Source organism: Aotus nancymaae, unplaced genomic scaffold (assembly GCF_030222135.1).
Source record: "Aotus nancymaae isolate 86718 unplaced genomic scaffold, 86718_ANA_hifiasm-v0.15.2.pri h1tg000030l, whole genome shotgun sequence".
Taxonomy (NCBI): domain Eukaryota; kingdom Metazoa; phylum Chordata; class Mammalia; order Primates; family Aotidae; genus Aotus; species Aotus nancymaae.
Window position 1 is genome coordinate 35,493,700 of NW_026988443.1, and position 27,864 is coordinate 35,521,563.

At 43.3% G+C, this 27,864-nt stretch overlaps 1 protein-coding gene across 6 annotated transcripts; it reads left to right on the forward strand.

Moving 5' to 3' along the window:
- Positions 1-26,697, forward strand: CENPN (centromere protein N). 6 transcript variants are annotated; one of them, XM_064383332.1, is made up of 12 exons: positions 2-110; positions 3,342-3,522; positions 6,175-6,220; positions 8,792-8,851; positions 9,222-9,298; positions 12,149-12,325; positions 14,927-15,025; positions 17,367-17,430; positions 19,580-19,692; positions 22,975-23,101; positions 23,866-23,990; positions 25,409-25,995. In XM_064383332.1, the coding sequence occupies exons 2-12, from the start codon at positions 3,352-3,354 to the stop codon at positions 25,706-25,708; spliced, it is 1,359 nt and encodes a 452-aa protein (XP_064239402.1). In that variant the 5' UTR covers positions 2-110; positions 3,342-3,351; the 3' UTR covers positions 25,709-25,995. The 6 variants fall into 6 exon arrangements, with proteins under 6 accessions (XP_064239403.1, XP_064239402.1, XP_064239407.1 ...); XM_064383333.1 differs by lacking the exon at positions 14,927-15,025 and having other exon boundaries at positions 1-110; XM_064383337.1 differs by lacking the exon at positions 23,866-23,990 and having other exon boundaries at positions 25,865-26,697.
- The last annotated feature ends 1,167 nt before the right edge of the window (positions 26,698-27,864 follow it).

Consider the following 27,864-nt stretch of genomic DNA (forward strand, 5'->3'; position numbering starts at 1 on the left):
GAGCTCCGGTGGGCGGGGCTTGGAGGCAGCGGGAACTGCAATTGGTAGCTTTGAAGGCGCGACGGGCGGGAACGGCAGCTGAGGAGTGAGACGGCAGGAGATGTGGGCCGGTAAGAGAGCCCCGGGCGGCAGTGGATCGGGCCCCGGAGGGTGCCAGGGCGTTGAGGAAGCCAGATCCCAAGCCTCAGGGGCGGCTTTCTCGGGCTTGCCGCACGTTGTGAGGCGCAGGATTGGCGCTGGGTCTCGGGCTCGGGGCGGGGAACTGCGGTAGGGGCCGAAGTGAAAGGGGGCGGTGACGCCGGGCCAGCCGTGACGTCACCTCGCCCGCGGTGGGGCGGGGCTGAGCCTTCCGTAGGCGTGTGTCTTCGTCAGAGGCCGGCCGTGTGGTCATGTGACCCGGGACTCCGCTCTCTAAGCCTGGGGGTGTTGCCTGGCCCAGGGTTGGGGTTTTACTTTCATGTCACGTCGGCTTCCGTCGTTTTTCGTCTTTGTAGTCTCTTGCGTTGCTCCTCGCGCTGCCTGCTTAAAAGGGATCTTTTTGATCATGCGTGCCACAAATCTTGAACATCTACTTTATGCCAGGCACTAAAGCGCTAGGAAATACAAAGAAAGTTTAAAAATAGGGCCTGGCGCGGTAGTCCACGCCTGTAATCCCATCACTTCGAGGGGGCAAGGCGGGCGGATCACCTTAGAGGTCAGGAGTTCGAGACCACTCTGGCCAACATGGTGAAACCCCGTCTCCACTAAAACTACAAAAATTAGCCGGGCGTGGTAGCAGGTGCCTGTAATCCCAGCTGCTCGGGAGGCTGAGGCAGGAAAATCGCTTGAACTCGGGAGGCGGGGGTTGCAGTTAGCCGAGACGACGCCACTGCAGTCCAGCCTGGGAGACAGAGTGAGACTCTGGCTCTAAAAAAAAAAAAGCCGGGTGCGGTGGCTCACGCCTATAATCCCAGCACTTTGGGAGGCCGAGGCAGGTGGATCACGAGGTCAAGAAATCGAGACCATCCTGGTCAACATGGTGAAACCCCGTCTCTACTGAAAAAAAATACAAAAATTAGTTGGGCATGGTGGCGCATGCCTGTCGTCCCAGCTACTGGGGAGGCTGAGGTAGGAGAATTGCTTGAACCCAGGAGGCGGAGGTTGCGGTGAGCCGAGATCGCGCCATTGCAGTCCAGCCTGGGTAACAAGAGCGGAACTCCGTCTCAAAAAAAAAAAAAAGTTAAAAAATAGTCACTGGGGTAAACGTTTACTTAAGAGATTTCCAACTTCAGTGGTGAGATTGAGTGCGCTCCAAATTCCTTTAGACAGGCGTTCTGCAAACTTTACCCAGAATTATCTGATGTGCTTTTTAAAAGATGCTAAATCTCAAGCCCTCCATGTCCCATCCTCACAGTTTAACTTGATAGGGCCCAGGAATCTTCATTTTAACAGCCTAGCCTTGCCTGTGTGTGTGTGTTTTTGTTGTTGTTTTTTCAGATGAAGTCTCACTCTCGCCCATGCTGGAGGGCAGTGGCGCTATCTCGGCTCACTACAATCTCCTCCCGAGTAGCTGGGACTATAGGTGTGCGCCATGACGCCCGGCTAATTTTTGTATTTTTAGTAGAGACAGGTTTCACCATGTTGGCCAGGGTGGTCTGGAATGCCTGACCTCAAGTGATACACAGCACCTGGCCCCTCACCTGTGTTCTTAATGGGAGAAGTGTTGACTTGATGTTTCACTTACTGCTGAATCCCAGTCAGCCCAGGTTGTCTCCTCAGGCATTCATTCCACAAGTATTTATCAAGGACGCATTAGACTGTGCTTGGGCTGACTAGACTTAATTGACTACAGTGACGCAGTTCTGGATTCTAGGAGCATAGCTGTGAATAAAAACACCGTCCTGCCCTACAGCTCAATTTTAGAAACAAGAAAATAAAAAAGATAACTTCAGACAGTTCTGTAAAGGCAATTAGTAGTGGATAGCCTGGTACAGTGGCTCACGCCTACAATCCCAGCACTATTGGAGGCCAAGACAGGAGAACCACTTGAGACCAGGAGTTCAAGAACAGCCTGGCCAACATGGTGAAACCGCGTCTTTACTTAAAGTAGCTGTGCGTTGTGGTGCACACGTGTAATCCCAACTACTCCGGAGGCTGAGGCAGAAGAATCATTTGAACCTAAGAGGCAGAGGCTGCAGGAGGCTGCAGTGAGCAGTACACTCCAGCCAGGGTGACAAAGCAAGACTCCGTCTTAAAAAAAAAAAAAAAAAAAAAAAGGCCGGGTGCGGTGGCTGACCCATGAGTTCCCTCTTAAAAGGGTATCCAGAATCTGACCCCTCCCCCTGCCTCGCTAACCTCCAGCTTCTGCCCTCGCCTCCTTAGACTGCATTGTCAGTACAGTAGCCAGACTGATCCTGGTAGAAAGCTAAACAAGAGTGTCCAGCCTGTGCTCAGCACCTTGCAGAGTAAAACAAGCAGTGATCCCCTGAGTGGCTTTCAGGGCCCTCCATGATCACTGACCTTACCTCCTCTGTGCCTCCTTCCTCTCCCTGCCGTCCCCTCACTGGAGGCCACCCCCATCCCTTTTCCTTGAAAGCCCCAAGCAGGCTCTTGCCTCAGGACTTCTGCACATGGTGTTCCTTCTGCCTGGAAAGCTCGTCCACACATGGCTCCTTCTCCTGCAAGGATTGTCCCAAAGTCGTATTCTCTCCAACACTCCCACCCTCAACTCAGCCTGCCTAACGTGATTCCATTTTCTCCAGCACTCCTCACTTCTAAAATAGCTTTGTGGTTTCCCTGTTGTTTCTCTCTCTCCTCCACTAGAATGGATGCACCATACTGGAACAGATCATTGTTTTTTTGGCCAAAGACATAATCTATCACCAGTGCCTAGAAAAGTGCCTGGCATGCATAAGTAAGGGGTTACATGAATCAGTGAATGAATGAATGATTTGTAGATCATCACCATCAAAAGATCAAAATACTCTAGCCAAGAAATGAGAGACAGCACCAATTTTTAAACTCTAAAGCATTTAAATATACAATTGAAGGAGAAAATAAATGCTCACGCTGAAACACTGTGGAATGGCTGGAAAAGGGTAAACATTTAGGTGTTTGACCTACAAATCAAAATCCCAGCTAAATATGATGCTAATGGCCGGGCGCAGTGGCTCATGCCTATAATCCCAGCACTTTGGCAGGTTGAGGGTGGGTAGATTGCTTGAGTCTAAGAGTTCAAGACCAACCTGGGCAATGTAGTAAGACCCTATCTCTATTTTTCATGTGTTGTGTATGTGTAAATAAAGATAGACAAGTTTTGTATTTGGTTAATACTTTGTTGTGCTGCTTTTGCTTCATTAAAGTGCCAAAGGGATGGATGAGACTGTTGCTGAGTTCATCAAGAGGACCATCTTGAAAATCACCATGAATGAACTGATAACAATCCTAAAAGCCTGGGACTTTTTGTCTGAAAGTCAACTGCAGACTATAAATTTCCGGCAGAGAAAGGAATCTGTAGTTCAGCACTTGGTTCGGCTGTGTGAGGTAACAGTGTTAAAAATGATGAGTGTTGAACAAAATGCTACCCCTTTGGGTTTTTCTTTCTTCTGTTCTTTACTCCAAAGGAAATGGAAGGTAGCTGCTAAACTACTAGTGAAGGGATGAGGGCTACATACAACTGCAGTGGAAAAGAAACTAATTTTTAATTGACCTTTTCATCTTAAAAGAATGCTAACAGCCGGGCCTAGTGGCTCACAGCTGTAATCCCAGCACTTTGGGAGGTTGAGGCAGTGGATCATGAAGTCAAGAGATCAAGACCATCCTGGCCAACATGGTGAAACCTTTTCTCTACTAAAAATACAAAATAGAGCTGGGTGTGGTGGTGCATGCCTGTAGTTCCAGCTACCAGGAGGGCTGAGGCAGGAGAATCACTTGAACCTGGGAGGCAGAGTTGCAGTGAGCCGAGAGCACACCACTGCATTCCAGCCTGGCAACAGAGCGAGACTCCATTTCAGAAAAAACAGAAAAAGAATGCTTACAAATCAATAAGAAAGAAAAAGTGAATACCATAGGAGAAAAAAACACTCAGTACAAATTTAAATAATGAGCAGTAATTTTTGCAGTATTTCTTTAAACCTATCTAATTATCAAGTATGAAAAGACAATAACACCCAGATTTGTTGGCAAAGTTGCAAAGAAAGGACTCTGTCTTTATGTGTATTTATCTGCTTAATTGCTAAAATGTTTCCAGACTATCAGAAAAGTTACAAATATAGTTCAAATAATTTTCTTATTCCAGTATACTCATTCCTCCTTCACTTAATTTGTTTATTTTATTTATTTTATTTTATTTTATTTTATTTATTTTTGAGACAGAGTCTTGCTCTGTTACTCAGGCTGGAGTGTAGTGGCACAGTCGGCTCACTGCAACCTCTGCCTCCCAGATTCAAGCGATTCTCCTGCCTCAGCCTCCTGAGTAGCTGGGACTGCAGGCATGCACCACCATGTCTGGCTAATTTTTGTATTTTCGGTAGAGATGAGGTTTTGCCATTTTGGCCAGGTTGATCTCGAACTCCTGACCTCGAGTGATCTGCTTGCCTTGGCCTTCCAAAGTGCTGGGATTACAGGTGTGAGCCACAGCGCCCGACCTCCTTTACTTTTATTTATTTTATTTATTTATTTATTTATTTATTTATTTTGAGACGAAGTCTTGCTCTATCACCAGGCTGGAGTGCAGTGGCGCAATCTCAGCTCACTGCAACCTCCGCCTCCTGGATTCAAGCGATTCTTCCGCCTCAGCCTCCCGAGTAGCTGGGACCACAGACATGTGCCACCACGCCCGGCTATTTTTTGTATTTTTAGTAGAGACGGGGTTTCACCATGTTGGCCAGGATGGTCTCGATCTCTTGACCTCGTGATCCACCCACCTCAGCCTCCCAACCTCCTTTACTTTTAAATAAATACACTTTTTGACCTAGCAATTATATTTATGGAAATTTATGATGAGAAAATAATAAAAAATAAGGAGGTATATGTAAATAATATAATTTATAAGTATTTAGTTATACAAATTAAGATGCATTGTAGCATTGTTTTAAAACCAAAACAGATCCACATAAAGACATGTATACTAATGTTCACAGCAGCATTATTCATAGAAGCCACAAACTGGAGACAACCCAAATGTCCATCAGCAGGTAAACAGATGAACAGATTGTGATGCATCCATACAGTGGATATCCTCAGCAGTGAAAAGGAATGAAGTATTCATAGATGCTAACATATGGATGATATCAAAATAACTGTGCTGAGTAAAAGCCAGACCAAAAAAACAAGTACACACTTATGTTAACATTCATATAAACCTCTAGAAAATGCAAACAAATCTGTAATGACAGAAAGCACATCAGTGTTTGCCTCAGGACTAACAGTTGGGAGGTAGAGACACAGGGACAAAGAAGAGTGGAAGGGGGTGGTGATAAGAAAGGGACACAAGACTGGGCACAGTGGCTTCTGCCCGGAATCCCAGCACTTTGGAAGGCCAAGGCAGGCAGATCATTTGGGGTTAGGAGAACAGCCTGGCCAACATGGTGAAACTCCATTTCTACTAAACCTACAAAAATTAGATGGGTGTGGTGGTGCACACCTGTAATCCCAACTACTCGGGAGGCTGAGGCAGGAGAATCACTTGAACCTGGGAGACAAAGGTTGCAGTGGGCGAAGATTGCACCTTTGCACTCCTGGGCAACAGTGAGACTGTGTCTCAAAAAAAAAAAAAAAAAAAACAGGAGAACATTTGGGAAGCAGTGCTGGTAGATCTTGTCACTGTCTTGATTGTGGTAATGGTTTTGTGTGTCTATTCATAAGTCAAAACTTATCAAATTGTATACTTTAATAATATATATAGTTTAATGGATGATGATAATAGTTCAATAAAGTTAATTTTTTTAAAAAATCCAAAAATTAAAAGTGATAAATGAGGAATAAATTGTGAGAGAGGGTTATGAATGCCTGGACTGAGACATGAATCAGAAAGAATGTCCATTGGTTAACAGGAGAACAGAGTGGAGACAGGTTGTCAGTAAAGTACTGAGAACGTGATAGTAGTCTGTTCTAACCAATCCTAAAATGTATTTTAAAGGGATACAAACAAACCTATCACCACAGTTAGGCTAATTAATTTGTTTTCTTTTTTAGGAAAAGCATGCAAGTCTCAATGATGCTGCCCTGTTAGACATCATTTGTAAGTTTTAGTGATTTGTATTTACACTTAACCAATCAGTTTCATCAGAGGCAGTTTTATTTCTTTATTTGTGAGACAGAGTCTCCCTCTGTCGCCCAGGCTGGAGTGTAGTGACACCATCTCAGCTCACTGCAACCTCTGCTCCTGGATTCAAGTGATCTCCCAACCTCAGCCTCCCTAGTAGCTGGGACTATAGGCTTGTACCACCATGCGTGGCTAATTTTTTATATTTTTTGCCATGTTTTGCCATGTTGCCCAGGCTGGTCTCCAGCTCCTGGGCTCAAGTGGTCGTCCTGCCTCAGCCTCCCAAAGTGCTGGGATTACAGGTGTGGACCGCTGTACCTGATCCAGAAACAATTTTGTACATAAGGCCTCAGATTCTAGAGTCGAGGAGACCTTGTTTCAAATCCCAGCTATGTCACTTGGCTGCATGTTCTTTGCCAAGTTACATCACCTTTCTAAGCCTCAGACTTCAAGCAGAGATAATAGTACAGTATGTACTTCACAGGATTCTTGTTAGGATTAAATGAGATAATGCCTGAGAAGCTCTTAGCATGGTAACTGGCACATCATAAGCACAAAGTAAATGCGTGTTAGGCTTTGTATTACTCAGGTTGCCAACTTACAATAGTTCAACTTAACATTTTTCAACTCATATGAAAGCAGTATCCTAGTAGGAAAGCAGCAGACATTCAACAGAAACCATACTTCGAGTTCCCATACGACCATTCTTTTCTCACTTTCAGTACAGTATTTAATAAGTTACATTAGGTATTCAACACTTTATGATAGAAGACTTTATGTTGGGATTTTGCCCAACTGTAGGCTACTGTAAGTGCTCTGAGCACCTATAAGGTAGGCTAGGCTAAGCTAAGATGTATGAAGGTTAGGTGAATTATTTTCACCTCAAGGTGAATTTATTGGGCATAGCCCGATCATAAGTGAAGAAGAATCTGTATTATTACTACAGCATTTGAAAATCTTTCGGAAAATTTATTTCTATTACACTGCAGCTTCTCACCTCTCCTCCCTTCCATCTCATTGATTTTTGTCTAGCTTTACTGTCTGTACTTTTTCAAGATGTCTGTTTTTATCATCAGGAGGCAATGTAGTATAGGGGCTGAGAACACAGGGCTTGGGGCCAGATTTCTTGGGTTCATTTCATGGCTCCATTATTGCCTCCCTGTGAGCCCTGTGGTTAACATCTCTGTGCCATGCCAACATCTCTGGTTTTATCATTTGACCAAACTGTATAATAGTGATAATATCACATAAGGTTATAGTGAGGATTAAATAAGATGTTAAATACTTAGAATAGAACCTGGTATTTACTAATCGTGATCATTATGTATTAGCTGTTTTCTGTAAGTGTAATGAAAATTATCTTTATTAATACCTTGCTCCAACTATGCCATCGCTGAATTTAGAGCATCTGCATCGTTCATCAAACATAAACTGAAGCCCGGTGTGATGCTGTGCGACACTTGGGAGGCTGAGGCAGGAGGATCGCTTGACCCTGCTAGTTCAAGTTTAGTCCAGTTAACATAGTGAAACCCCGTCTTTTAGAAACACAAAACAAATACTGAGTGCTTGCTTTATGCTACACAGTTAAGTTTAGACCTGGGCCTACAACAGTAAACAGGTCCCTCACTTCCATGAGAGTCTAGTTGGGAAGATGGGTAGTATACAGATGAACTTCATCTAAATACATAATGTGGCCAGGCACGGTGGCTCACGCCTGTAATCCCAGCACTTTGGGAGGCCGAGGTGGGTGGATCACCTGAGGTCAGGAGTTCGAGACCAGCCTTGCCAACATGGTGAAACCCCATCTCTACTAAAAGTACAAAAAATTAGCAGGGCGTTGTGGCAGGCATCTGTAATCCTAGCTACTCGAGATACTGAGGCAGGAGAATTGCTTGAACCCAGGAGGCAGAGGTTGCAATGAGCTGACCTCACACTATTGCACTCCAACCTGGGCAACAAGAGTGAAACTCCATCTCAAAAAATAATAAGTATATATATATACACACACACACACACACACACACACACACGTAATATGACATCAGGTAGTGGTGAGTCCTCTGATGGGAACTGGGAACTAACACGGGGTGTTTGGGGTGGGGTGATGAGGGTGGGGGCTACTCTTAGTAGAGAGCAGAATGAGACGGGGAATGGGATATGTAAGGAGCTAGGAGAAGAGGCTCCAGGCAGAGGAACAGATGACTCAAATGTGGGTCCTGTGGGGCACAGCATTCCCTGTTGTGCCAGATTAATGTGGCATTCTGTGGGGCAGGCTTATGTGGAAATAGAATAAATGGGCTAACATAGAATGAATACCAAAGCTCAACTGTGTCATCTTAGTGGGTTGGATTAAATAATGATTTGCTTTATTTGTATAAAGTAAATTTAATCCATATAAAGTTGATTGATGTTTTGAATACAAATCTGTATAACCCAATTTGTGAATTACTGTTATTTTCCCCAGTTTTATATTATAAAAATATCAATAAGCATATTACTTCAAAGTTCTATGATATGCTAGTAGTAAACCTTTTTTCTCTCTCTCAGATACTCAATTTCATCAACAACAGAAAGTTTGGGATGTTTTTCAGATGAGTAAAGGACCAGGTAATATTTTCCGTTTATAATTGAACGTTTGTATTTGATATTTTGGCTTGGACCCAGGAGGCAGAGGTGAGCTGAGATCGCACCACTGCACTCTAGCCTGGGTGACAGAGCGAGACGCCATCTCAAAAAAAAAGAATGGCAGTCTGTTCCTCATTTCTTTCAAAATGAGGTGATTATTTATTACACCCTTATGGAAAATGAGAAGCATATTTCTTGGTGCCATGTCAGAAGTACTAGCAGCATTTGTGTGATTTGATCATTATTGCTCTAGAATTATACAAAATGCTTAGTTTCAGGGTTCTTTGTAAATGTATTTACTGAAGACATTGTAGCTCTCTTGATTTTTCTTTATTTTGTTTCACTTTGGCAGGTGAAGATGTTGACCTTTTTGATATTAAACAATTCAAAAATTCATTTAAGAAAATTCTTCAGAGAGCATTAAAAAATGTAAGAATAAAAATCATCTTTTACATAAAATTCAATGTAATGATGTCTGTGCACTTAAAATTTGCTACTTAGTTTTTTTTTGTAAGAAATTCAGTTAGTAATAGTTCATACTGTTCTACTCCATATCAAAGACACTGTAAATATTACAAAATCTTCCCTTTCCTCTCACCTGTCCATTCAGGGGGTGATGCTTCCTTTCAGGAGGAGCTCAGTCCAATAGAGCTCTCTGCAGTGATGGAACTGCTGTTTATTGTCACCGTTCAGTTCAGCCACATGTGGCTGCTGAGCACTTGAAATGTGGCTAGTGTGACTGAGCAGCTGAATTTTTAATCTCTTTTTTTTTTTTTGAGACGGAGTCTTAGTCACCCAGGCTGGAGTGCAGTGGTGAGATCTCGGCTCACTGCAACCTCTGCCTCCTGGGTTCAAGAAATTCTCCTGCCTCAGCCTCCTGTAGCTGGGACTACAGGCGTGCACCACTACGCCCAGCTACTTTTTGTATTTTTAGTAGAGACAGAGTTTCTCCATGTTGGCCAGGCTGGTCTTGAACTCCTAACCTCAGGTGATCTGCCTGCCTCAGCCTCCCAAAGTGCTAGAACTAGAGGCGTGAGCCACCGTACCCGGCATGAATTTTTAATCTTATTTAACTTTAATGATTTTACATTAAGTAGCCACATGGAGCTAGTAGTTCCAGTAATGGTCAGTGCACATCTGAACTACCCTTGATTTTACAGATGTTTATGCTTTTGTAATGTGAAACAAAGAAGCTATTCAGAATAAGATGCTCTTGCATTCAAGCTAATAGAGGCCTGCTGAGCACGTGACTGGGGCCAAGGTCTGTGCTGCTCACCCAAGAAAGTCACACAGCTCTGTGCCACCATACCCTGGACTGGGGAGACTTCCTTGTCTCCTGGACTGAGGGAATTCAGAGAAGGACCTAAATAAAGAGGGGGCAGAATTTGCTAGTGCCACCACAACAACCCACTTTTCCTAGAACAAGATCTCAGAGGGAGGAAATAGAGATGTGGGCGAGCCGAGTGCATTTCACTCAAGTTCCTCATTTCCAGGCTCAGAGCTTTAAAGGGAAGCTGAATCAGAGGGGAGCTGAGAATCCAGGAGCAGGCTATTAAATTCCAGACCAATTGGCAACCATATGTAACAGTTTGGAAGGGCCTGTATTTTATCCATGAAATGTATACAGAGTAGTACTTCCTCTGGTCTCACCATGTAACATTCCCGTAGAGGAGTTTTTAGCTTCTGAGCTAAATGCATAAGAGCATTAGGAATAGTATATTTTTAAGCCCATTATTACACAGAAATCTTATTTTTCTTTTTTCCTTTTTTTTTTTTTAATGAGACATGGTCTCACTCTGTTGCCCAGGCTGGAATGCACTGACATGATCTTGGCTCATGATAGCCTCGACCTTGCAGGCTCAAGCCATCCTCCCACCTCAACCTCTCGAGTAGCTGGGACTGTAGGCACATGCCACCGTGCCTGGCTTTTTTTTTTTTTTTTTTTTTTTTTGTAGAGATGGAGTTTCACTACATTAACCAGGTTGGTCTCAAACTCTTGGGCTCAAGTGATTCTCCCACCTCAGCCTCCCAAAGTGCTGGGATTACAGGCATGAGCCACAACACCTGACTTAATTACATAGAAATCTTACTGTTAAACATGATAGTGGGTGCTAGTTTGCTAGATGCTGAAAAGGCTTCATTGTAAAACAAGTATCTCTCTGGGCGCGGTGGCTCAAGCCTGTAATCCCAGCACTTTGGGAGGCCGAGGCAGGTGGATCACGAGGGCAAGAGATTGAGACCATCCTGGTCAACGTGGTGAAACCCCATCTCTACTAAAAATACAAAAATTTGCTGGGTATGGTGGCGCGTGCCTGTAATCCCAGCTACTCAGGAGCTGAGGCAGGAGAATTGCCTGAACCCAGGAGGCGGAGGTTGCGGTGAGCCGAGCGCGCCATTGCACTTCAGCCTGGGTAACAAGAGCGAAACTGCGTCTCAAAAAAATAAATAAATAAATAAAAAATAAAACAAGTATCTCATTTGTAAGGCTGCCTTACCTCATAAACTCTTACAGCTGGAAGAGCAGTTTTCAGGACAAGTCCAAGAAACTATTTTTCTCTACAAAAAAAGTTTGTTTTTTTTTTTTAATTAGCCAGGCATGATGGCATGTGCCTGTAGTCCCAGCTACTAGGGAGGCTGAGGTGGAAGGATGGCTTGAGCCCAGGAAGTCGAGGCTGCAGTGAGTGAGCTATGATCATGCCACAGCCCTCCAGCCTGAGCAACAGAGCAAGACACAATCTCAAAAGAAAAAAAAAAAAAGAAATGAGAAGGATTTTTTTTTTTTTTTTTTTTTTTTTTTTTTGAGACGGAGTTTCGCTCGTTACCCAGGCTGGAGTGCAATGGCGCGATCTCGGCTCACCGCAACCTCCGCCTCCTGGGTTCAGGCAATTCTCCTGCCTCAGCCTCCTGAGTAGCTGGGATTACAGGCACGCGCCACCATGCCCAGCTAATTTTTTGTATTAGTAGAGACGGGGTTTCACCATGTTGACCAGGATGGTCTCGATCTCTTGACCTCGTGATCCACCTGCCTCGGCCTCCCAAAGTGCTGGGATTACAGGCTTGAGCCACCGCGCCCGGCCAGGATTTTTTTTTTAATCACAAAGTGTTTTCCTAAAAATTCCCAAAATACTCATTAAAAGGAGAAAAGAATGCCAGGTCTCAACCTGCATGCAAGATTATAGGGACATCATTGCTTACCCCTAAAAATCACCTGGAGTTGGTGCCACAGTGAGATTTTAATTAGGAAACTTAATCCTTTTTTTGTTTTTTTTTTTTAATAAGGTGACAGTCAGCTTCAGAGAAACTAAGGAGAATGCAGTCTGGATTCGAATCGCCTGGGGAACACAGTACACAAAGCCAAACCAGTACAAACCGACCTATGTGGTATACTACTCCCAGACTCCGTACGCCTTCATGTCCTCCTCCAGGCTGAGGCGCCATGCACCACTTCTGGGTCAGGTATGGAACAAATTATCACAAGCTGTAATATTTTATTATCCTTAACTCAAAGGTCTATAGATTTTAACTGCTCAATAAGTATTTGATACAGAATACCAGGTGAGGTGTAGTGGCGTGTACCTGTGGTCGCAGCTATTTGGGAGGCTGAAGTGGGAGGATTGCCTGTGCCCAGGATTCCAAGGCTGCAGTGAGCTGTGATCACAAGACAAAGCAACACACCACCTCTAAAAAAAAAAGACAGAATGCTACATTTAATTCTTGTTCTCTTAAAATAAGAAACAGAGAGTGTTGTTATCTGCAGATGGGAACATGGCATAAGATATTAGTTTGAGGCTATACTTTATTGTTTTTTGATCTAGAAATAATGCATGCTTAATATAAAAAAATGCAACCAATACAGAAGTCTCTAAAGATAAAAAGCCTTCAAAGCTTCATACTCCTATTCCCTGTTCCATTCATTCAAAATAACTACCGTCAGAGTTTGCTGTTTCCTTTAACAAGATGTTTATTAGAAAAGCCAGGGCAGGCCGGGTGTGGTGGTTCATGCCTGTAATCCCAGCACTTTGGGAGGCCAAGGCAGGTGGATCACCTGAGGTCAGGAGCTCAAGACCAGGCTGGCCAACATGGTAAAACCCCATCTCTATTAAAAATACAAAAAAATAGGCCCAGCACGGTGGCTCACGCCTATAATCCCAGCACTTTGGGAGGCCGAGGCGGGTGGATCACGAGGTCAAGAGATCGAGACCATCCTGGTCAACATGGTGAAGCCCCATCTCTACTAAAAATATAAAAATTAGCTGGGCATGGTGGCGCGCGCCTGTAGTCCCAGCTACTCGGGAGGCTGAGGCAGGAGAATTGCTTGAAGCCAGGAGGTGGAGGTTGCGGTGAGCCGAGATCGCGCCATTGTAACAAGAGCGAAACTCCATCTCAAAAAAAAAAAAAAAATACAAAAAAATTCACTGAGATGGTGGCGGGCACATGTAATCCCAGCTACTTGGGAAGCTGAGGCAGGAAAATCACTTGAACCTGGGAGATGGTGGTTGCAGTGAGCCAAGATTGTACCATTGCACTCCATCCTGGGCAACAAGAAAGAAACTCAAAAAAAGAAATTCAGCAGAACATTTCCACATGGTTACAAATGAATATACCTCATTGCTTTTTCATAACTGTATAATTTGCCTATTGATGAACATCATTTTCATTTGTAACCGTTTCTCCCACATTCCATACACAAGGAGACTGCTTTAACCTAAGATGTAGCCTCTGTTCAGAGCCTGCTTCTCTTTATGGTTCTGCCTTTAGTATCACAAGCTTCCTAGAATCTTTCCCCAAAGTAAGTTCTCCCTAAATTGGTGTGGCAATTGCTGCTGCCACTATTAGCATTCACAACCACAGTGGCACCTTTAATTGGTTCCAGAGCTGCCACATCAGCCGGTTGTAGTGAGTAGCTTCGCCATCCTGGCTGCATCACCTCCTGTCACTACACACAGCAGAGCTGGGTGCAGAGCTGGGTGGAGCTGCTGTGTGGATTACCAAGGACTCTAGTGTTGTGACCAGGCGAGCCCTAGGATCCCTGTGACTGTACTTGCTTGTCATTTAAGTTTTTTGGTGGTTTATTGAAATGGCAAAGACTGCTACTCATTTCTATTTCCTTTTAACACTTCTTTACATTTGGGGTCTCCTCCTCCGTGACACATAGTAGTCTTTCATTCAGTTACACCTAGGTAGTTTAAACATTACCCCAAAGGCTAACGTTCTTTTTTTTTTTTTTTTTTTGGGGACAGAGTCTTGCCCTGTCTCCCAGGCTGGGGTACAGTGGAGCATGATCTTGGCTCACTGCACCCTCCACCTCCGAGGTTCAATCGATTTTCCTGCCTCAGCCTCCCGAGTAGCTGGGACTACAGGCACTCACCACCATGCCTGGCTAGTGTATTTTTGTATTTTTAGTGGAGACGGAGTTTCACCTTATTGTCCAGGCTGGTCTTGAACTCCTGACCTTAAGTAATACACCCGCCTCAGCCTGCCAAGCGCTGGGATTACAGGCGTGAGCCACCACGCGGACTAATGTTCATTTCTATTGTGTATCTTAAGGCAAACTTGTCTCTATTCTCTAGATCCAAGTAAACATCTTAGCCTATCATAGTAATTCTGTTTCAGTCTTCTTTTTCCCTGACAGGAAACTTTTATAAGTTTTATTCAATACATTCTTTTTTCTTCAGTATTTGCCCTAAAGCATTCATATCTGCATTTCTGTACAGCAGTATCATTATAGTATTAGATGACTGGTATTCAAAAACAGTAACATTTTGAGTATTTATTTTTTATTCCTAAGTCTGAACTTGATTTATTATAACTCCTAACTTCAAACAGGATCACTTTTCTAAAAAACGATAAAAAAAACTGCATTTATGAGAATCTTAATGGCATTAACCACTCTGTTTTTGAAACTCAGTAACAGGCTGTAAGATTTTTTTCTAGACTTCTTTTGACACTTAAGGGGAAACTATTCACTAATTGCAGTTCTTAACATTTTACTTTGACAAATATTACAAACACAGAGACAGTAATCCTAATAATAGTCTTGCACATTTTCATTTCAAGGCACTGACAGTTGCTAGCAAACACCATCAAATTGTGAAAATGGACCTGAGAAGTCGATATCTGGACTCTCTTAAGGCTATTGTTTTTAAACAGTATCAGGTGAGCCAATCTGTGACTCTTTTTAAAGGTAAATCTTTATTTTCTCTTTCACAAAGGAGTTAGAAGCTAGTGGGAAAAGTCGCTACTGGGAAAATCTACCTCTGACAAGAGGAGATCACTTTAGATATTATTAAAATGAAGAAAGCTTGTTATTAGTGAACATGAAAGGAAAATAAAAATTCCTCACAGTCATCTTTTTATAATTGTATTGTGTTTTATACCACTCATTAGTCATTGCAGTCTGTGTCATAGATCTCAGCTTCCAAATCAGCTAATCCCCCAAGAATTTGTTTTTTCTTTAGAGTAACTTTACATTGTCTTTTGAAGCTAAATACATTATTCTATCAAACAACAGAAAAGTGTAATTAGTTTTTTGTCCCATCAGTCCCAGGTTATATAGGCACTGGAATTAAAGAGAAAAGCCGTGCTTTTTTTAAGTCCCAAAATTCATTTGTTAAAATTATTAGAATGTAATGTTCCCCTCTAATGACAAGTACAGATCTGTCCTTACAGTGCAGGGGTGTTTTTTCAAACTATGCATGACAAATGTCTGCATATGCGTTGAGACTCCTGTGGTGGATTGTTAATGCGCTGTGTGTATCTTTGAGCCATTAGAGATGTTATAGTTATATATTTTCATCTGTTCTAAGCAGAAAGAAGTGATGCTCTCTGCAAGTAGTCCCTCTTTAAGGAAAAACTAGCATGAAGAAGTTTTGTCAGCCAGGCACGGTGGCTCACGCCTGTATTCCCAGCACTTTGGGAAGCTGAGGCGGGCAGATCACCTGAGGTCAGGAGTTCGAGATCAGCATGACCAACATGGAGAAAGCCATCTCTACTAAAAATACAAAATTATCTGGGCATGGTGGCGGATGCCTGTAATCCCAGCTATCTGGGAGGCTGAATCAGGAGAATCACTTGCACCCAGGAGGCGGAGGTGGCAGTGACCCGAGATTATGCCATTGCACTCCAACCTGGGCAATAAGAGTGAAACTCCATCTCAAAAAAAAAAAAAAGGTATATCATGAGGCCAGGCACAGTGGTTCACATCTGTAATCCAGCACTTTAGGAGGCCAAGGTGGGAGGATTGCTTCAGCCCAGGATTTCGAGACCAGCCAGGGCAACATAGGGAGACCCCATCTCTACAAAATAAAAAATAAATAATTTTTTTTAAGTTAAATCATGATTTTCTTCTCTAGCCATCCCCTCCTACCTACTACCTTCCACCAAATTGATATAAACTATTCTGCTGTCATACGACAGTAGTAGCTGGGCACAGTGGCTCATGCCTGTACCCCTAGCTCTTTGGGAGGCAAAGAAGGGTGAATCCCTTGAGCCCAGGACTTCAAGACCAGCTTGGGCAATATGGTGAAACCCCGTCTCTACCAAAAATTCAATAAATAGCCAGGTGTGGTGGCATGTGCCTGTAATCCCAGCTACCTGAGAAGGTTAGGTAAGAGGATCACCATAGCCCAGGGAGATTGAGGCTACAGTGAGCCATGATTATGCCACTGCACTCCAGCCTGGGCAACAGAATGAGATATTGTCTCAAAAACAAAAAAATAACAATGGCATTCTTAGGAAAATCCACATTGTCAAGCACTGAACTATAAAAACAGTAGCTTCAGCGGGCGAACGTAGGAGAAGGGGTTCAGGAGATTCAGACTTATAGTCGGAAGGTTATGTTTCCAAAAGCAATCTCAGTAAGTTTTTTAGGGTTGTGAAGATTCAGCACTGATGATGCCGAAATACCACAGTACAAATGCTTCTGTTGATTCCTTGGGCTTTGCATTTGCCAGATCCATTTCTTTTTCTTTTTCATTTTTTTTTTTTGAGATGGCGTTTTGCTCTTGTTGCCCAGGCTGGAGTGCAATGGCATGATCTTGGCTCACCGCAACCTCCATCTCCCAGGTTCAAGCAATTCTCCTGCCTTAGCCTCCCAAGTAGTTGGGACTACAGGTGTGTGCCACCACGCCCGGCTAATTTTTTGTGTTTTTAGTAGAGACGGGGTTTCACCGTGTTTGCCAGGATGGTCTCGATCTCCTGACGTGATCCACCCACCTTGGCCTCCCAAAGTGCTGGGATTACAGGTGTGAGCCACCATGCCCAGCTCACCAGATCCATTTCTGTGGTAACAAAGCACAGAGCTCCTCAAACGGAACAGTCGAGCTGGAGTCCCAGCAGCCTCCTTGACAGTGTCCTGCTCAGCTCAGCCAGGATATGGCCTTGGACCGTTTTGTTGAAAAAAAAAAAACATTTGGCATACTTTAATATTCTAAAACCAATTGATATGTTTACTTCAAGATGTCAAAATTAGTAAAACATTCCCTTTTTTTTTTCCTAGACCTTTGAAACTCACAACTCTACAACACCTCTACAGGAAAGAAACCTTGGACTGGATATAAATAGTATGTGTGTTTTAATATAAAACTGAATTTTGGAAATGCATCATTCCCGTATAGATTTCTTTCACTTGGTAAACCGTGTATACTGGGATCCTAATTCAACACTATGCACTTTCAAAAAAATTGAAAATTAAGTATCTGTTGAGGGAGGAAAGCTAATCTCCATTAGAATTTACTGGAGTAACAATAAACAACAAAACAATAATGACAAAAACAAAAATTAGCTAATAGTTGTTGAGCATTTCTTGTGTGCCAGGCACCACACTAAGATGTTTATATATATTCTTTCCTTAATCTTCACAGTAGTCCTGTGAATAAGTGCTGTTCATTGGTTTGGTAACTCTCTAGGCAAAATCACACAGCTAAGGAATGGAAAAGCCAGCTATGAAATCCGGGTGTGTCTGGGTCTGGAGCCCATGCTGTTAATGCACTGAATAAACTTCTAGAACAACCAGAATCTAACTATATTGCTACTCAAAGATGACTGAAGTCTCTCACTAGAAAACCCAAGCAAACAGAGTACAGAACTACTAATTTATATTACTTTAGTAAATTCACAAAAAAAAAGGTGGGGTAAAATATAAATTCATTAAAAAATGAAAACTGCCGGGCGCGGTGGCTCAAGCCTGTAATCCCAGCACTTTGGGAGGCCGAGGCGGATGGATCATGAGGTCAAGAGATCGAGACCATCCTGGTCAACATGGTGAAATCCTGTCTCTACTAAAAATACAAAAAAAAATTAGCCGGGCACGGTGGCGCGTGCCTGTAATCCCAGCTACTCAGAAGGCTGAGGCAGGAGAATTGCCTGAACCCAGGAGGCAGAGGTTGCGGTGAGCTGAGATCACACCATTGCACTCCAGCCTGGGTAACAAGAGCGAAACTCCGTCTCAAAAAAAAAAAAAAAAAAAGAAAACTTTCCTATCTCTTAGTAAAGATTTGGCAATGAAATGAAACAGTGCCACTGTTATAAACTAAACACTTTTTTTTTTTTGAGACGGAGTTTCGCTGTTGTTACCCAGACTGGAGTGCATGGCACGATCTCGGCTCACTGCAACCTCCACCTCCTGGGTTCAAGCAATTCTCCTGCCTCAGCCTCCCGAGTAGCTGGGACTACAGGTGCGCACCACCATGCCCAGCTAATTTTTGTATTTTTAGTAGAGACGGGGTTTCACCTTGTTGACCAGGATGGTCTCGATCTCTTGACCTCGTGATCCACCCGCCTCGGCCTCCCAAAGTGCTGGGATTATAGGCGTGAGCCACCGCGCTCGGCCCTAAACTAAACACTTTTATGATTTGCCAATGTCATATGAACCGCTGTTGATCTCATTTTAGGTAAAGAAAGCAGGGTATAAAATTGTGGGTACTTTATGATTCCAGTTTTAAAAAATACATAGATGAGGCCAGGAGCAATGGTATGCATCTGTGGTTTCAGCTACTTGGAAAGCTGAGGTGGGAAGATTGCTTGAGCCCAGGAGATCCAGTCCAGACTGGGCAACATAGTGAGGCCCCGTCTCTTAAAAAATAAAAAAAACATATAGGCACTGTGGCTCACACCTGCAATCCCAACACTTCAGGAGGCTGAGGTGGGCAGATCACCTGAGGTCAGGAGTTTGAGACCAGCCTGGCCAACATGGTGAAACCCCATCTTTACTAAAAATACAGAATTAGCCGGGCATGCTTGTGCATGCCTGTAATCCCAGCTACTTAGGAGTCTGAGGCACAAGAATCACTTGAACATGGGAGGTGGAGGCTGTAGTGAGCTGAGATTGCGCCATTGCACCCAAGCCTAGATGACAGAGCAAGACTCCATCTCCAAAACACACACACACACACACACACACACACACACACACACACACATATGCATCTGTATTTTTATTCACTGTAAAAAGAGCTAGGCAAAAATATACTAAAATGCTAACAGTGCTTATTTCTGGGTGGTAGAATTACGATTTTTTTTTTTTTATTTTTTCTCTTATCAACCTGTACTTTCCAACTTCCCTACGATAAGAAATTATTACAACCAAAAGAAGCAGCAGTAAATATTATTTTAAAATTATACAAACAATTTGAAGGGTTAGGAATGAAAGGAGGATAATTTAAGGATGAAATATATTCCTAATGACTTTTATTTGAAATCTTCCACCTATAGTGGATTCAAGGATCATTCATGAAAACATCGTAGAAAAAGAGAGAGTCCAACAAATAACTCAAGAAACTTTTGGAGATTATCCTCAACCACAACTAGAATTTGCACAATATAAGGTAAGACATAGTAATAAATATTAACTATTGAATATTAAGACATCAACATTGTTTAAAAAGAACAAAAACCTTAAGTGAAAAACAAATCTAAGAAACTATTCGTCTTTCATGTATCACTTCAATTTCATGTAATAAAGTTATGAATTAAATAGACCTCTTTATTGTATTTATAAGTTCTTCTGTTAGCATAGGAGATCTTTATAAATTATGAATTTGAGCCAGGTGTGGTAGCTCACGCCTGTAATTTCAGCACTTTGGGAGGCCAAGGCGGGTGGGTCACCTGAGGTCAGGAGTTTGACACCAGCCTGGTCAACATGGTGAAACCCTGTCTCTACTAAAAATATAAAAAAACCAGCTGGTCACAGTGGCTCACGCCTGTAATCCTAGCACTTTGGGAGGCTGAGACGGGTGGATCACAAGGTCAGGAGGTTGAGCCCATACTGGCTAACACGGTGAAACCCCGTCTCTACTAAAAATACAAAATATTAGCTGGGTGTTGTGGCATGCACCTGTAGTCCCAGCTACTCAGGAGGCTGAAGTAGGAGAATCGCTTGAACCGGGGAGGCAGAGGTTGCAGTGAGCCAAGATCGCACTGCTGCACTCCAGCTTAGGTGACAGAGTGAGACTCCATTTCAAAAAAAAAAAAGAAAAAATTAGCCAGATGCAGTGGTGCATGCCTGTAATCCCAACTATTCAGGAGGCTGAGGCAGAAGAATCACTTGAACCCAGGAGGTGGAGGTTACAGTGAGCCAAGATTGTGCCACTGCACTCCAGCCTGGCAGGCAGAGCGAGACTCCATTTAAAAAAAAAAAAAAGAAATTATAAATTTGCCTTTTTGTTTCATCTTACATATTAATGCAGTTATGCATAACTGGCTGTAATCTGTATATCTGAGGGGAAAAAAATGTAGATTATACCATTCTAGCCCATCCACACCTAGAACAGTACTTGGCACATAATAGGTGCTCATAAATACTTGCTGAATAAAATAATGAATCAGTAAGTCATTACATAGCCCAGCTGGCATCACATGGAGAAAAGCCAGTAACCTAGGCAGTACACAAATGTGGCTCGTTCTAGAAGTGTGCCTTCCAGATATGTGCTGCTGCCCACCAGGAAGGCCAGGGCAGGGGGCTACAGGTGTTTAACGCAAACCCACTGCCACCATTAGGAGAACTGGAGGTTTATATTGTGATCACTCTAATTTCACTCCATGCTCATACTCAAAACACCTTTCTGCCCCCAAGCCCTCCAATAGATTTTTTTTTCTCTTTAGCCTTTCTATTGCTACAGGCCACACTTTAAATCCGCCATTGATCTGCTCACTTAAGCCCAAAGCCTGTTTGATTTGATTTATTTTTAGTGGGAGAAATGGATTGACACTTTTCAAGTTGGGTCCCTTAATGGCAGGCTTTAAACTAGTTCCTTCAAACAGTTTATAATCTAGGATAGTGGTTCTCAAAGTGTAGTCCCTGGTTTAATAGTATCAGCATCCCTTGGGAATGGGTAGGAAATGCCAATTCTTGGGCCCACCACAGTCCTACTAAACTGGGGGAGGTGGGACCCTCACAAGCCCTCTAAGCTGATTCTGCACACGCAAACATGAGAACCACTGGTCTAGGATGCAGAAAATATGATTTGAGCATTTTTTTTTTTAAAGATGGAGTTTCGCTCTTATTGCCCAGGCTGGAGTGCAATGGTGCGATCTTGGCTCACCACAACCTCCAGGTTCAAGCAATTCTCCTGTTTCAGCCTCACGATTACAGTAGCTGGGATTACAGGCATGCACCACCACGCCCAGCTAATTTTGTATTTTAGTAGAGACAGGGTTTTTCCCTGTTGGTCAAGCTGTTCTTGAACTCCTGACCTCAGGTGATCCGCCTGAATTGGCCTCATACAGTACTGGGATTACAGGCGTGACCCACCGCACCTGGCCACAAGTTGATCATTATTTCCCCTGGATGATGTGCACATGAGACTCCTTACTTTTGTATATGTTTAAAATCTTCCATAATTAGAAGTTAAAAAGAAATCTCAGCTGGGTGCAGTGGCTCACACCCATAATCCCAGCACTTTGGGAGGCTGAGGCAAGAGGATTCCTGGAACCCAGGAGATTGAGACCAGCCTGGGTAACATGGCGAATCCCTGTCTCTACAGAAATTCAAAACTACAGGGCGTGGTGACGTGGCTGTAGTCCCAGCTGCTTTTGCTGAGGCGGGAGGATGGCTTGAGCCAAGGAGGTTTAGGCTGCAGTGAACCATATTCGCACCACTCCAGCTTGGGCAACGAAGTGAGACTCTGTCTCAAAAAAGAAAGAAATCTCATTGTGACTCAAAAAAAAAGTGGTATATTTACATTAAAATTACAGATTGGAGAAGATAGCACTAATTTACCATTAAGAATACAAATCGTAAAGGGCACCTGAGGGCGGAACTGACAGTTAACGTCTCCCATGTGGCAGGCACTGTGCATGCTGGCATTTTGCCTTGGATTTTGTTTGATATACCAGTTGCCCTCTATGTTTTTTTCTTTTTTTTTTCTGAGATGGAGTCTCACTTTGTTGCCCAGGCTGGAGTACAGTGGCACCATCTTGCCTCACTGCAGACTCTGCCTCCTGGGTTCAAGCAATTACCTGGGATTACAGGTACACACTACCATGCCCAGGTGATTTTTGTATTTTTAGTAGAGACGCAGTTTCACCATGTTAGCCAGGCTGGTCTCAAACTCCTGACCTGAAGTGATCCACCCGCCTTGGTCTCCCCACAGTGCTGGGATTACAGTTGTGAGCCACCATGCCCTGCCTGCCCTCTGTGTTTGCAGTTAGCAGATTAAATGGTCCCCACCCCTGTTAATTCCTGTATTTCTTTTTTTTTTTTTTTTTTTGAGACGGAGTTTCGCTATTGTTACCCAGGCTGGAGTGCAATGGCGCGATCTCGGCTCACCGCAACCTCCGCCTCCTGGGTTCAGGCAATTCTCCTGCCTCAGCCTCCTGAGTAGCTGGGATTACAGGCACGTGCCACCATGCCCAGCTAACTTTTTTTGTATTTTTAGTAGAGACGGGGTTTCACCATGTTGACCAGGATGGTCTCGATCTCTTGACCTCGTGATCCACCCGCCTCGGCCTCCCAAAGTGCTGGGATTACAGGCTTGAGCCACCGCGCCCGGCCCAATTCCTGTATTTCTTAATGACAAGAACTAATAAAATGTATCATTCTGATTTCACTATATTTCACCATTCGTACAATACATTTAATAGTCACTTATAAATATGTTTGTTGACAGCTTGAAACGAAATTCAAAAGTGATTTAAATAGGAGCATCTTAGCTGAGAGGGAAGAACCCCTACGATGCCTAATAAAGTTCTCTAGCCCACATCTTCTGGAAGCATTGAAATCCTTAGCACCAGCTGGTGAGTGGTCAGCTTACTTTATAAGCTAGAAAAGTTAACAACATGCCTCCATTCTGTCCTCATAGTCTGCTGACTAATTACTTCTGAGCTCTCCCGTCACCCAGTCTGCTAGTCCGTCATGCTCTATTGTGCATCTTCTGCTTCTGTACTTAATGGGGAGGAAGGCCATCCATGATCCACCCTCTAATCTCGGCCATTTTTAAACTGACTCCAATCCATCCTTCTGTGACGACTTTTAATTTTCTTTTTTCCTTTTTTTTTAATTTAAATTTCAGGTATTGCAGATGCGCCCCTTTCTCCACTGCTCACTTGCATACCCAACAAGAGAATGAATTATTTTAAAATTAGAGATAAATAAGACGTGTGTGGTTTTGTAAACACAGCTCCTCCTTCATGACATTGCGCGTGCACTTCCGTTAATGGCTGGCTGTATAGCTTCTGTCTGTAGACTTGTATTTTAGAGAATCCTTGTTATTGAATTTTTAGAAATGCTTACATAATTGTTGGGACTGATTCATTCTTCCACGATACGCATCCTGTCTGGCATACCCTGCTAACTAACAGTTGTGGCCTTTGAGATGACAGGACATACATATATATGGCTCACACTTGACCTTGAGTGCTTGAATGCTCTGAAATCAAGCATTTGGCACAGTGCTGGAGACTTGGGGGCTTGTGTTCTTTTTCCCGCTGCTGTCTCTTCTTGATTCTGGGGAGGTCTGATTCCAGCCGCTGGTTTCCAGGGATTGATTCTTAAGCCTTAGATCCACAGAAAGAAGCAAAAGGAAACTATACTCACTCAAAACTTTTTAGAAGAATCATGAAATTGGTCCATTCAAAGGACAGAGTTGAGTCCATTGTGCTATTGTTGCAAGAGCTTGCATATTTGGTGAGTCAGTTATATAAAATAATATTCTAGTTGTAAATATGATACTTTTCATAATTGTTTTATCATGTATATAACATTCAAAATGACAAATATTATACTGATTTATGAATAAAGATATAAAAACGCTGGCACATCAGTTACTTTTGATGAAAGTCTTTCAGTGATCATCACTAAATACCATGCTTTTTAAAAAATGTTTTCTAATTTTTTGTTTATTATTTATTTTTTGAGAGACAGTCTCACTCTGTCACCCAAGCTGGAGTGCAGTGGCATGATCACGGCTCACTGCAGCCTTGCCCTCCCAAGCTCAAGTGATCCTCCTACCTTAGTCTCCCAAATAACTGGGATTACAGACACGCTCCACCATGCCCAGCTAATAATTTTTTTTTTTTTTTGACAGAATCTCTTTCTGTCATCCAGGCTGGAGTGCAATGGCACGATCTCCACCTCCACCTCCCAGGTTCAAGCGATTCTCTTGCCTCAGCCTCTGAGTAGCTAGGATTATAGGCATGCACCACTATGCCCAGCTAATTTTTGTATTTCTAGTAGAGAAACAGGGTATCACTATGTTGCCCAGGCTGCACTCAAACTCCTGGGCTCAAGCGATCCTCTAACCTCAGCCTCCTGAGTAGCTAGGACTACAAGTATAAGCCACTGTGCTCAGCATTTGGATTATTTTAAACCTTTGATATTTGATAGGCTTACCAAAATCAAAATTCTATTCTTTTTTTTTTTTTTTTTTTTTGAGACGAAGTCTCACTCTGTCACCCAGGCTGGAGTACAGTGGTACAATCTCGGCTTAATGCAACTTCCACTTCCTGGGTTTAAGCAATTCTCCTCCCTCAGCCTCTCGAGTAGCCAGGATGACAGGTGCTCACCACTATGCCCGGCTAATTTTTGTTTGTTTGTTTTGCTTTATTTGAGACAGAGTCTTGTTCTGTTGCCCAGGTTGGAGTGCAATGGCACGATCTCGGCTCACTGCAACCTCTGCCTCCCAGGTTCAAGCGATTCTCCTGCCCCAGCCTCCTGAGTAGCTGGGATTACAGGCGCACGCCACCACGCCTAGCTAATTTTTGTATTTTAGTAGAGACAGGGTTTCACCATGTTGGCCAGGCTGGTCTCAAACTCCTGACCTTGTGATCTGCCCCCATTGGCCTCCCAAAGTGCTGGGATTACAGGTGTGACCCACCACACCTGGTTAAAATTCTATTCTATTTAACTTGATTTTTCTCTTCATGGCCAGCTCACTCTTTGGTTTGTCAAACTTCGAGGGAAATTTCAGACTAGGGAATATTGAGGCACAGAAAATGATGGATGGTACTTGGGCATACTGGGTGCTTTTGAAAATGGGAACGCCTAAGAAATAAGCCTCAGAGTCAAGGTCCCTCTAACCTTGTCTTATTCTTGCCTCAACCAAGGGCAGAGAGGAACTCCCTCTGGAATTTCCTTGTCTAAGAAAGCTTCTTACCAAAAGAAACACAAATGCCCTCTATTCTTTCCTTCAAATCTCATTATCTATCAAAGAAATGAAGACTGAAGAATACAGCCACACATGGATGGACTTTTTCATAAGGCCTGCCCTTCAGGCTTATTCAGATTCCAAAGAGAATCATTTACAAGTTAATTTCTGTCTCCCTGGTCCATTTATTCTCCCTGATAATCATTTACTGCTCCTCAAAAGAATTGTATACGTTCCCTGTCTCCTTATACCCCTATGAAAAAGGGTATGTAAGCGTACATACCCCTTGGGGTTTGGGGGATATAATCACTCTGTGATTCCTCCCCTTCTCCCCTAGGCATATTAATAAAGCTTGTATGCCTTTTCTCCTATTAATCCATTTTTTATCAATTGATTTTCAGTGCATTTTTTTTAGCACTTTTTAGCAGGATCCAAAAGGTGCTCTGCTCTTCTGGAAGCCACAGTCAAGGGACCCGGGACTTGAGCAGCTGGCAGAAGGGATTGTACTTTCTGTATGTCCCATTGTATCTGTGTTAAAATCATGATGTCACAACATTTAGACATGGTTAATCAAATGTATGCCCCTCCTCATATACAGCTAACTGCTATAGACTAATGCAGTCCTCCTTGTTAAAATGGATCCCTTGTTACTCAAATTTGACCAATCTTGGAAGCACTGATTTGACTACCCCCTTTGTGGGACATGACACTGTAGAAACAGGTATTTCTAACTCTAAGGGAAACAGGTAACTAGTCTGTGGCCAACCAACGAGTGATTTATCAGCTCTGCTATCTTGGATCTTGAACAAAAGAGGGAATTGTGAAATGTGATACACAAAATGGCATCACTTTGGTTCTGAGCTCTGAAATGGAGTTGGGAAGCCATTCTAAGAAGGATTTGCCTGCACAATCTGCAACTTGGAAAAGACAAAAACAAAAAATATGAACTTGCCATGAAGCTTTGAACTGGGCCAAAACTGCAATAACCACTACATCCTGGAAAGCTGAATTTCGCCAGTGTTACAACTCCTCAACAGCGACAACCAGTAAACTACGGACTCATGTACTAAGCCATTTATCTCCTCCAGTGATAATTCTTTCAAAACAACTCGTGTAATAACCCTCTACTTTCTTTTAAAAACCTCTACTTCTCTCCCTCTTTTCAGAACCCAGTTTGGCTTCTAGGTGAATGTGTATCTCCCAAATTGCAATTTCTAAGACCCCAATAAAAATCCTTGTTTGGCCGGATGTGGTAGCTTGTGCCTGTAATCCCAGCACTTTTGGAGGCTGAGGCAGGTGGATCCCTTAAGCTCAGGAGGTCAAAGCCAGCCTGGCCAACATGGCAAAAGGCTGTCTCTTTTCTTTTCTTTTCTTTTTTTTTTTAATTAAAAAAGAACAGTGCCTTCTCTCACTGCTTTGCAGTGTGGTCTTTCACCTCTTGGTTGACATAAGCAGTCAGTTCTACAGCAGATACCAGCTGCTTGTGCTCCAGTTCAATCCAACACTAACTGCCTGGAGATATCATCAGACCCCCACAGGTTAAGGGCTCAGTCTCACAAAGCTGCCACCCACTTCTGAGGCCAGCTACCAGCCCCAGGTTCTTTCACCTGCACTTCTGACTAACCAGTTTATAAATTACATTTCCCACAGCCCTCTGTTCATGTTCAATTAGTTTGCTAGAGCAGCTCACAGAACTCAGGAAATCACATTGACTGACTTCTTATGAGGGATGTTACAAAGGATTCAGATGAAAAGATGCACAGGGCAAGGCTTATGGGAAGGGACATGAAGCTTCCATGCATGCCCTCTCTGAGGGTGCCTCCCTCCAGGAAACTTCATGCATTCAGCTATCTGGAAGCTCTCCAAACCTAGTTCTTTTAGGATTTTATGGAACCTTCATTACATAGGAATGACTGATCAACTTAAGCTTCAGCCCCTGTCTCCTCCCCAGAGGTTGAGGGGGAGGACTGAAAGTCCCAAGCCTCTAATGCTGTTTCTGTCTTTGCAGTGACCAGTCTCATCCTAAAGCTACCTAGGGACCTCTAGTCATCAGTCAACTCATTAGCATACAAAAAGACACTTATCACTTTGCTGATTCCAGGAATTGCATGCCAGGACAAAGACCAAATATACACTTCACATTATCACTGTTAGGTTGCAAGGCAAAGGGACTTGGCAGTTGGAGAAATTATCCTGGGTGACTTGAAAGAGCCCAGTGTCATCACAAGGGGCCTCAAGAATAGAAGAGGCAGAGGGATCACTAGTGAAGAAACCAGAGTGATGTGATGTGACGAAGACTCAACTCACCATTACTGATTCTGGAGATGGAGGAAGGGGCCACAAGCCAAGGAATGCAGGCAACCTCTAGAAGCTGGGAAAGGCAAGTAAACAGATTTCTCTCCAGGAGCCTCCAGA

What these genes read in the sequence shown, in the direction of transcription:
- CENPN (XM_064383332.1), top strand. Translation starts at nt 3,352, where the DNA reads ATGGATGAGACTGTTGCTGAGTTCATCAAGAGGACCATCTTGAAAATC. An exon ending in TCAGATGAGTAAAGGACCAG is followed by an intron (nt 8,852 to 9,221) that starts GTAATATTTTCC and finishes TCACTTTGGCAG; the next exon opens with GTGAAGATGTTGACCTTTTT. An exon ending in ATGCACCACTTCTGGGTCAG is followed by an intron (nt 12,326 to 14,926) that starts GTATGGAACAAA and finishes TTTCATTTCAAG; the next exon opens with GCACTGACAGTTGCTAGCAA.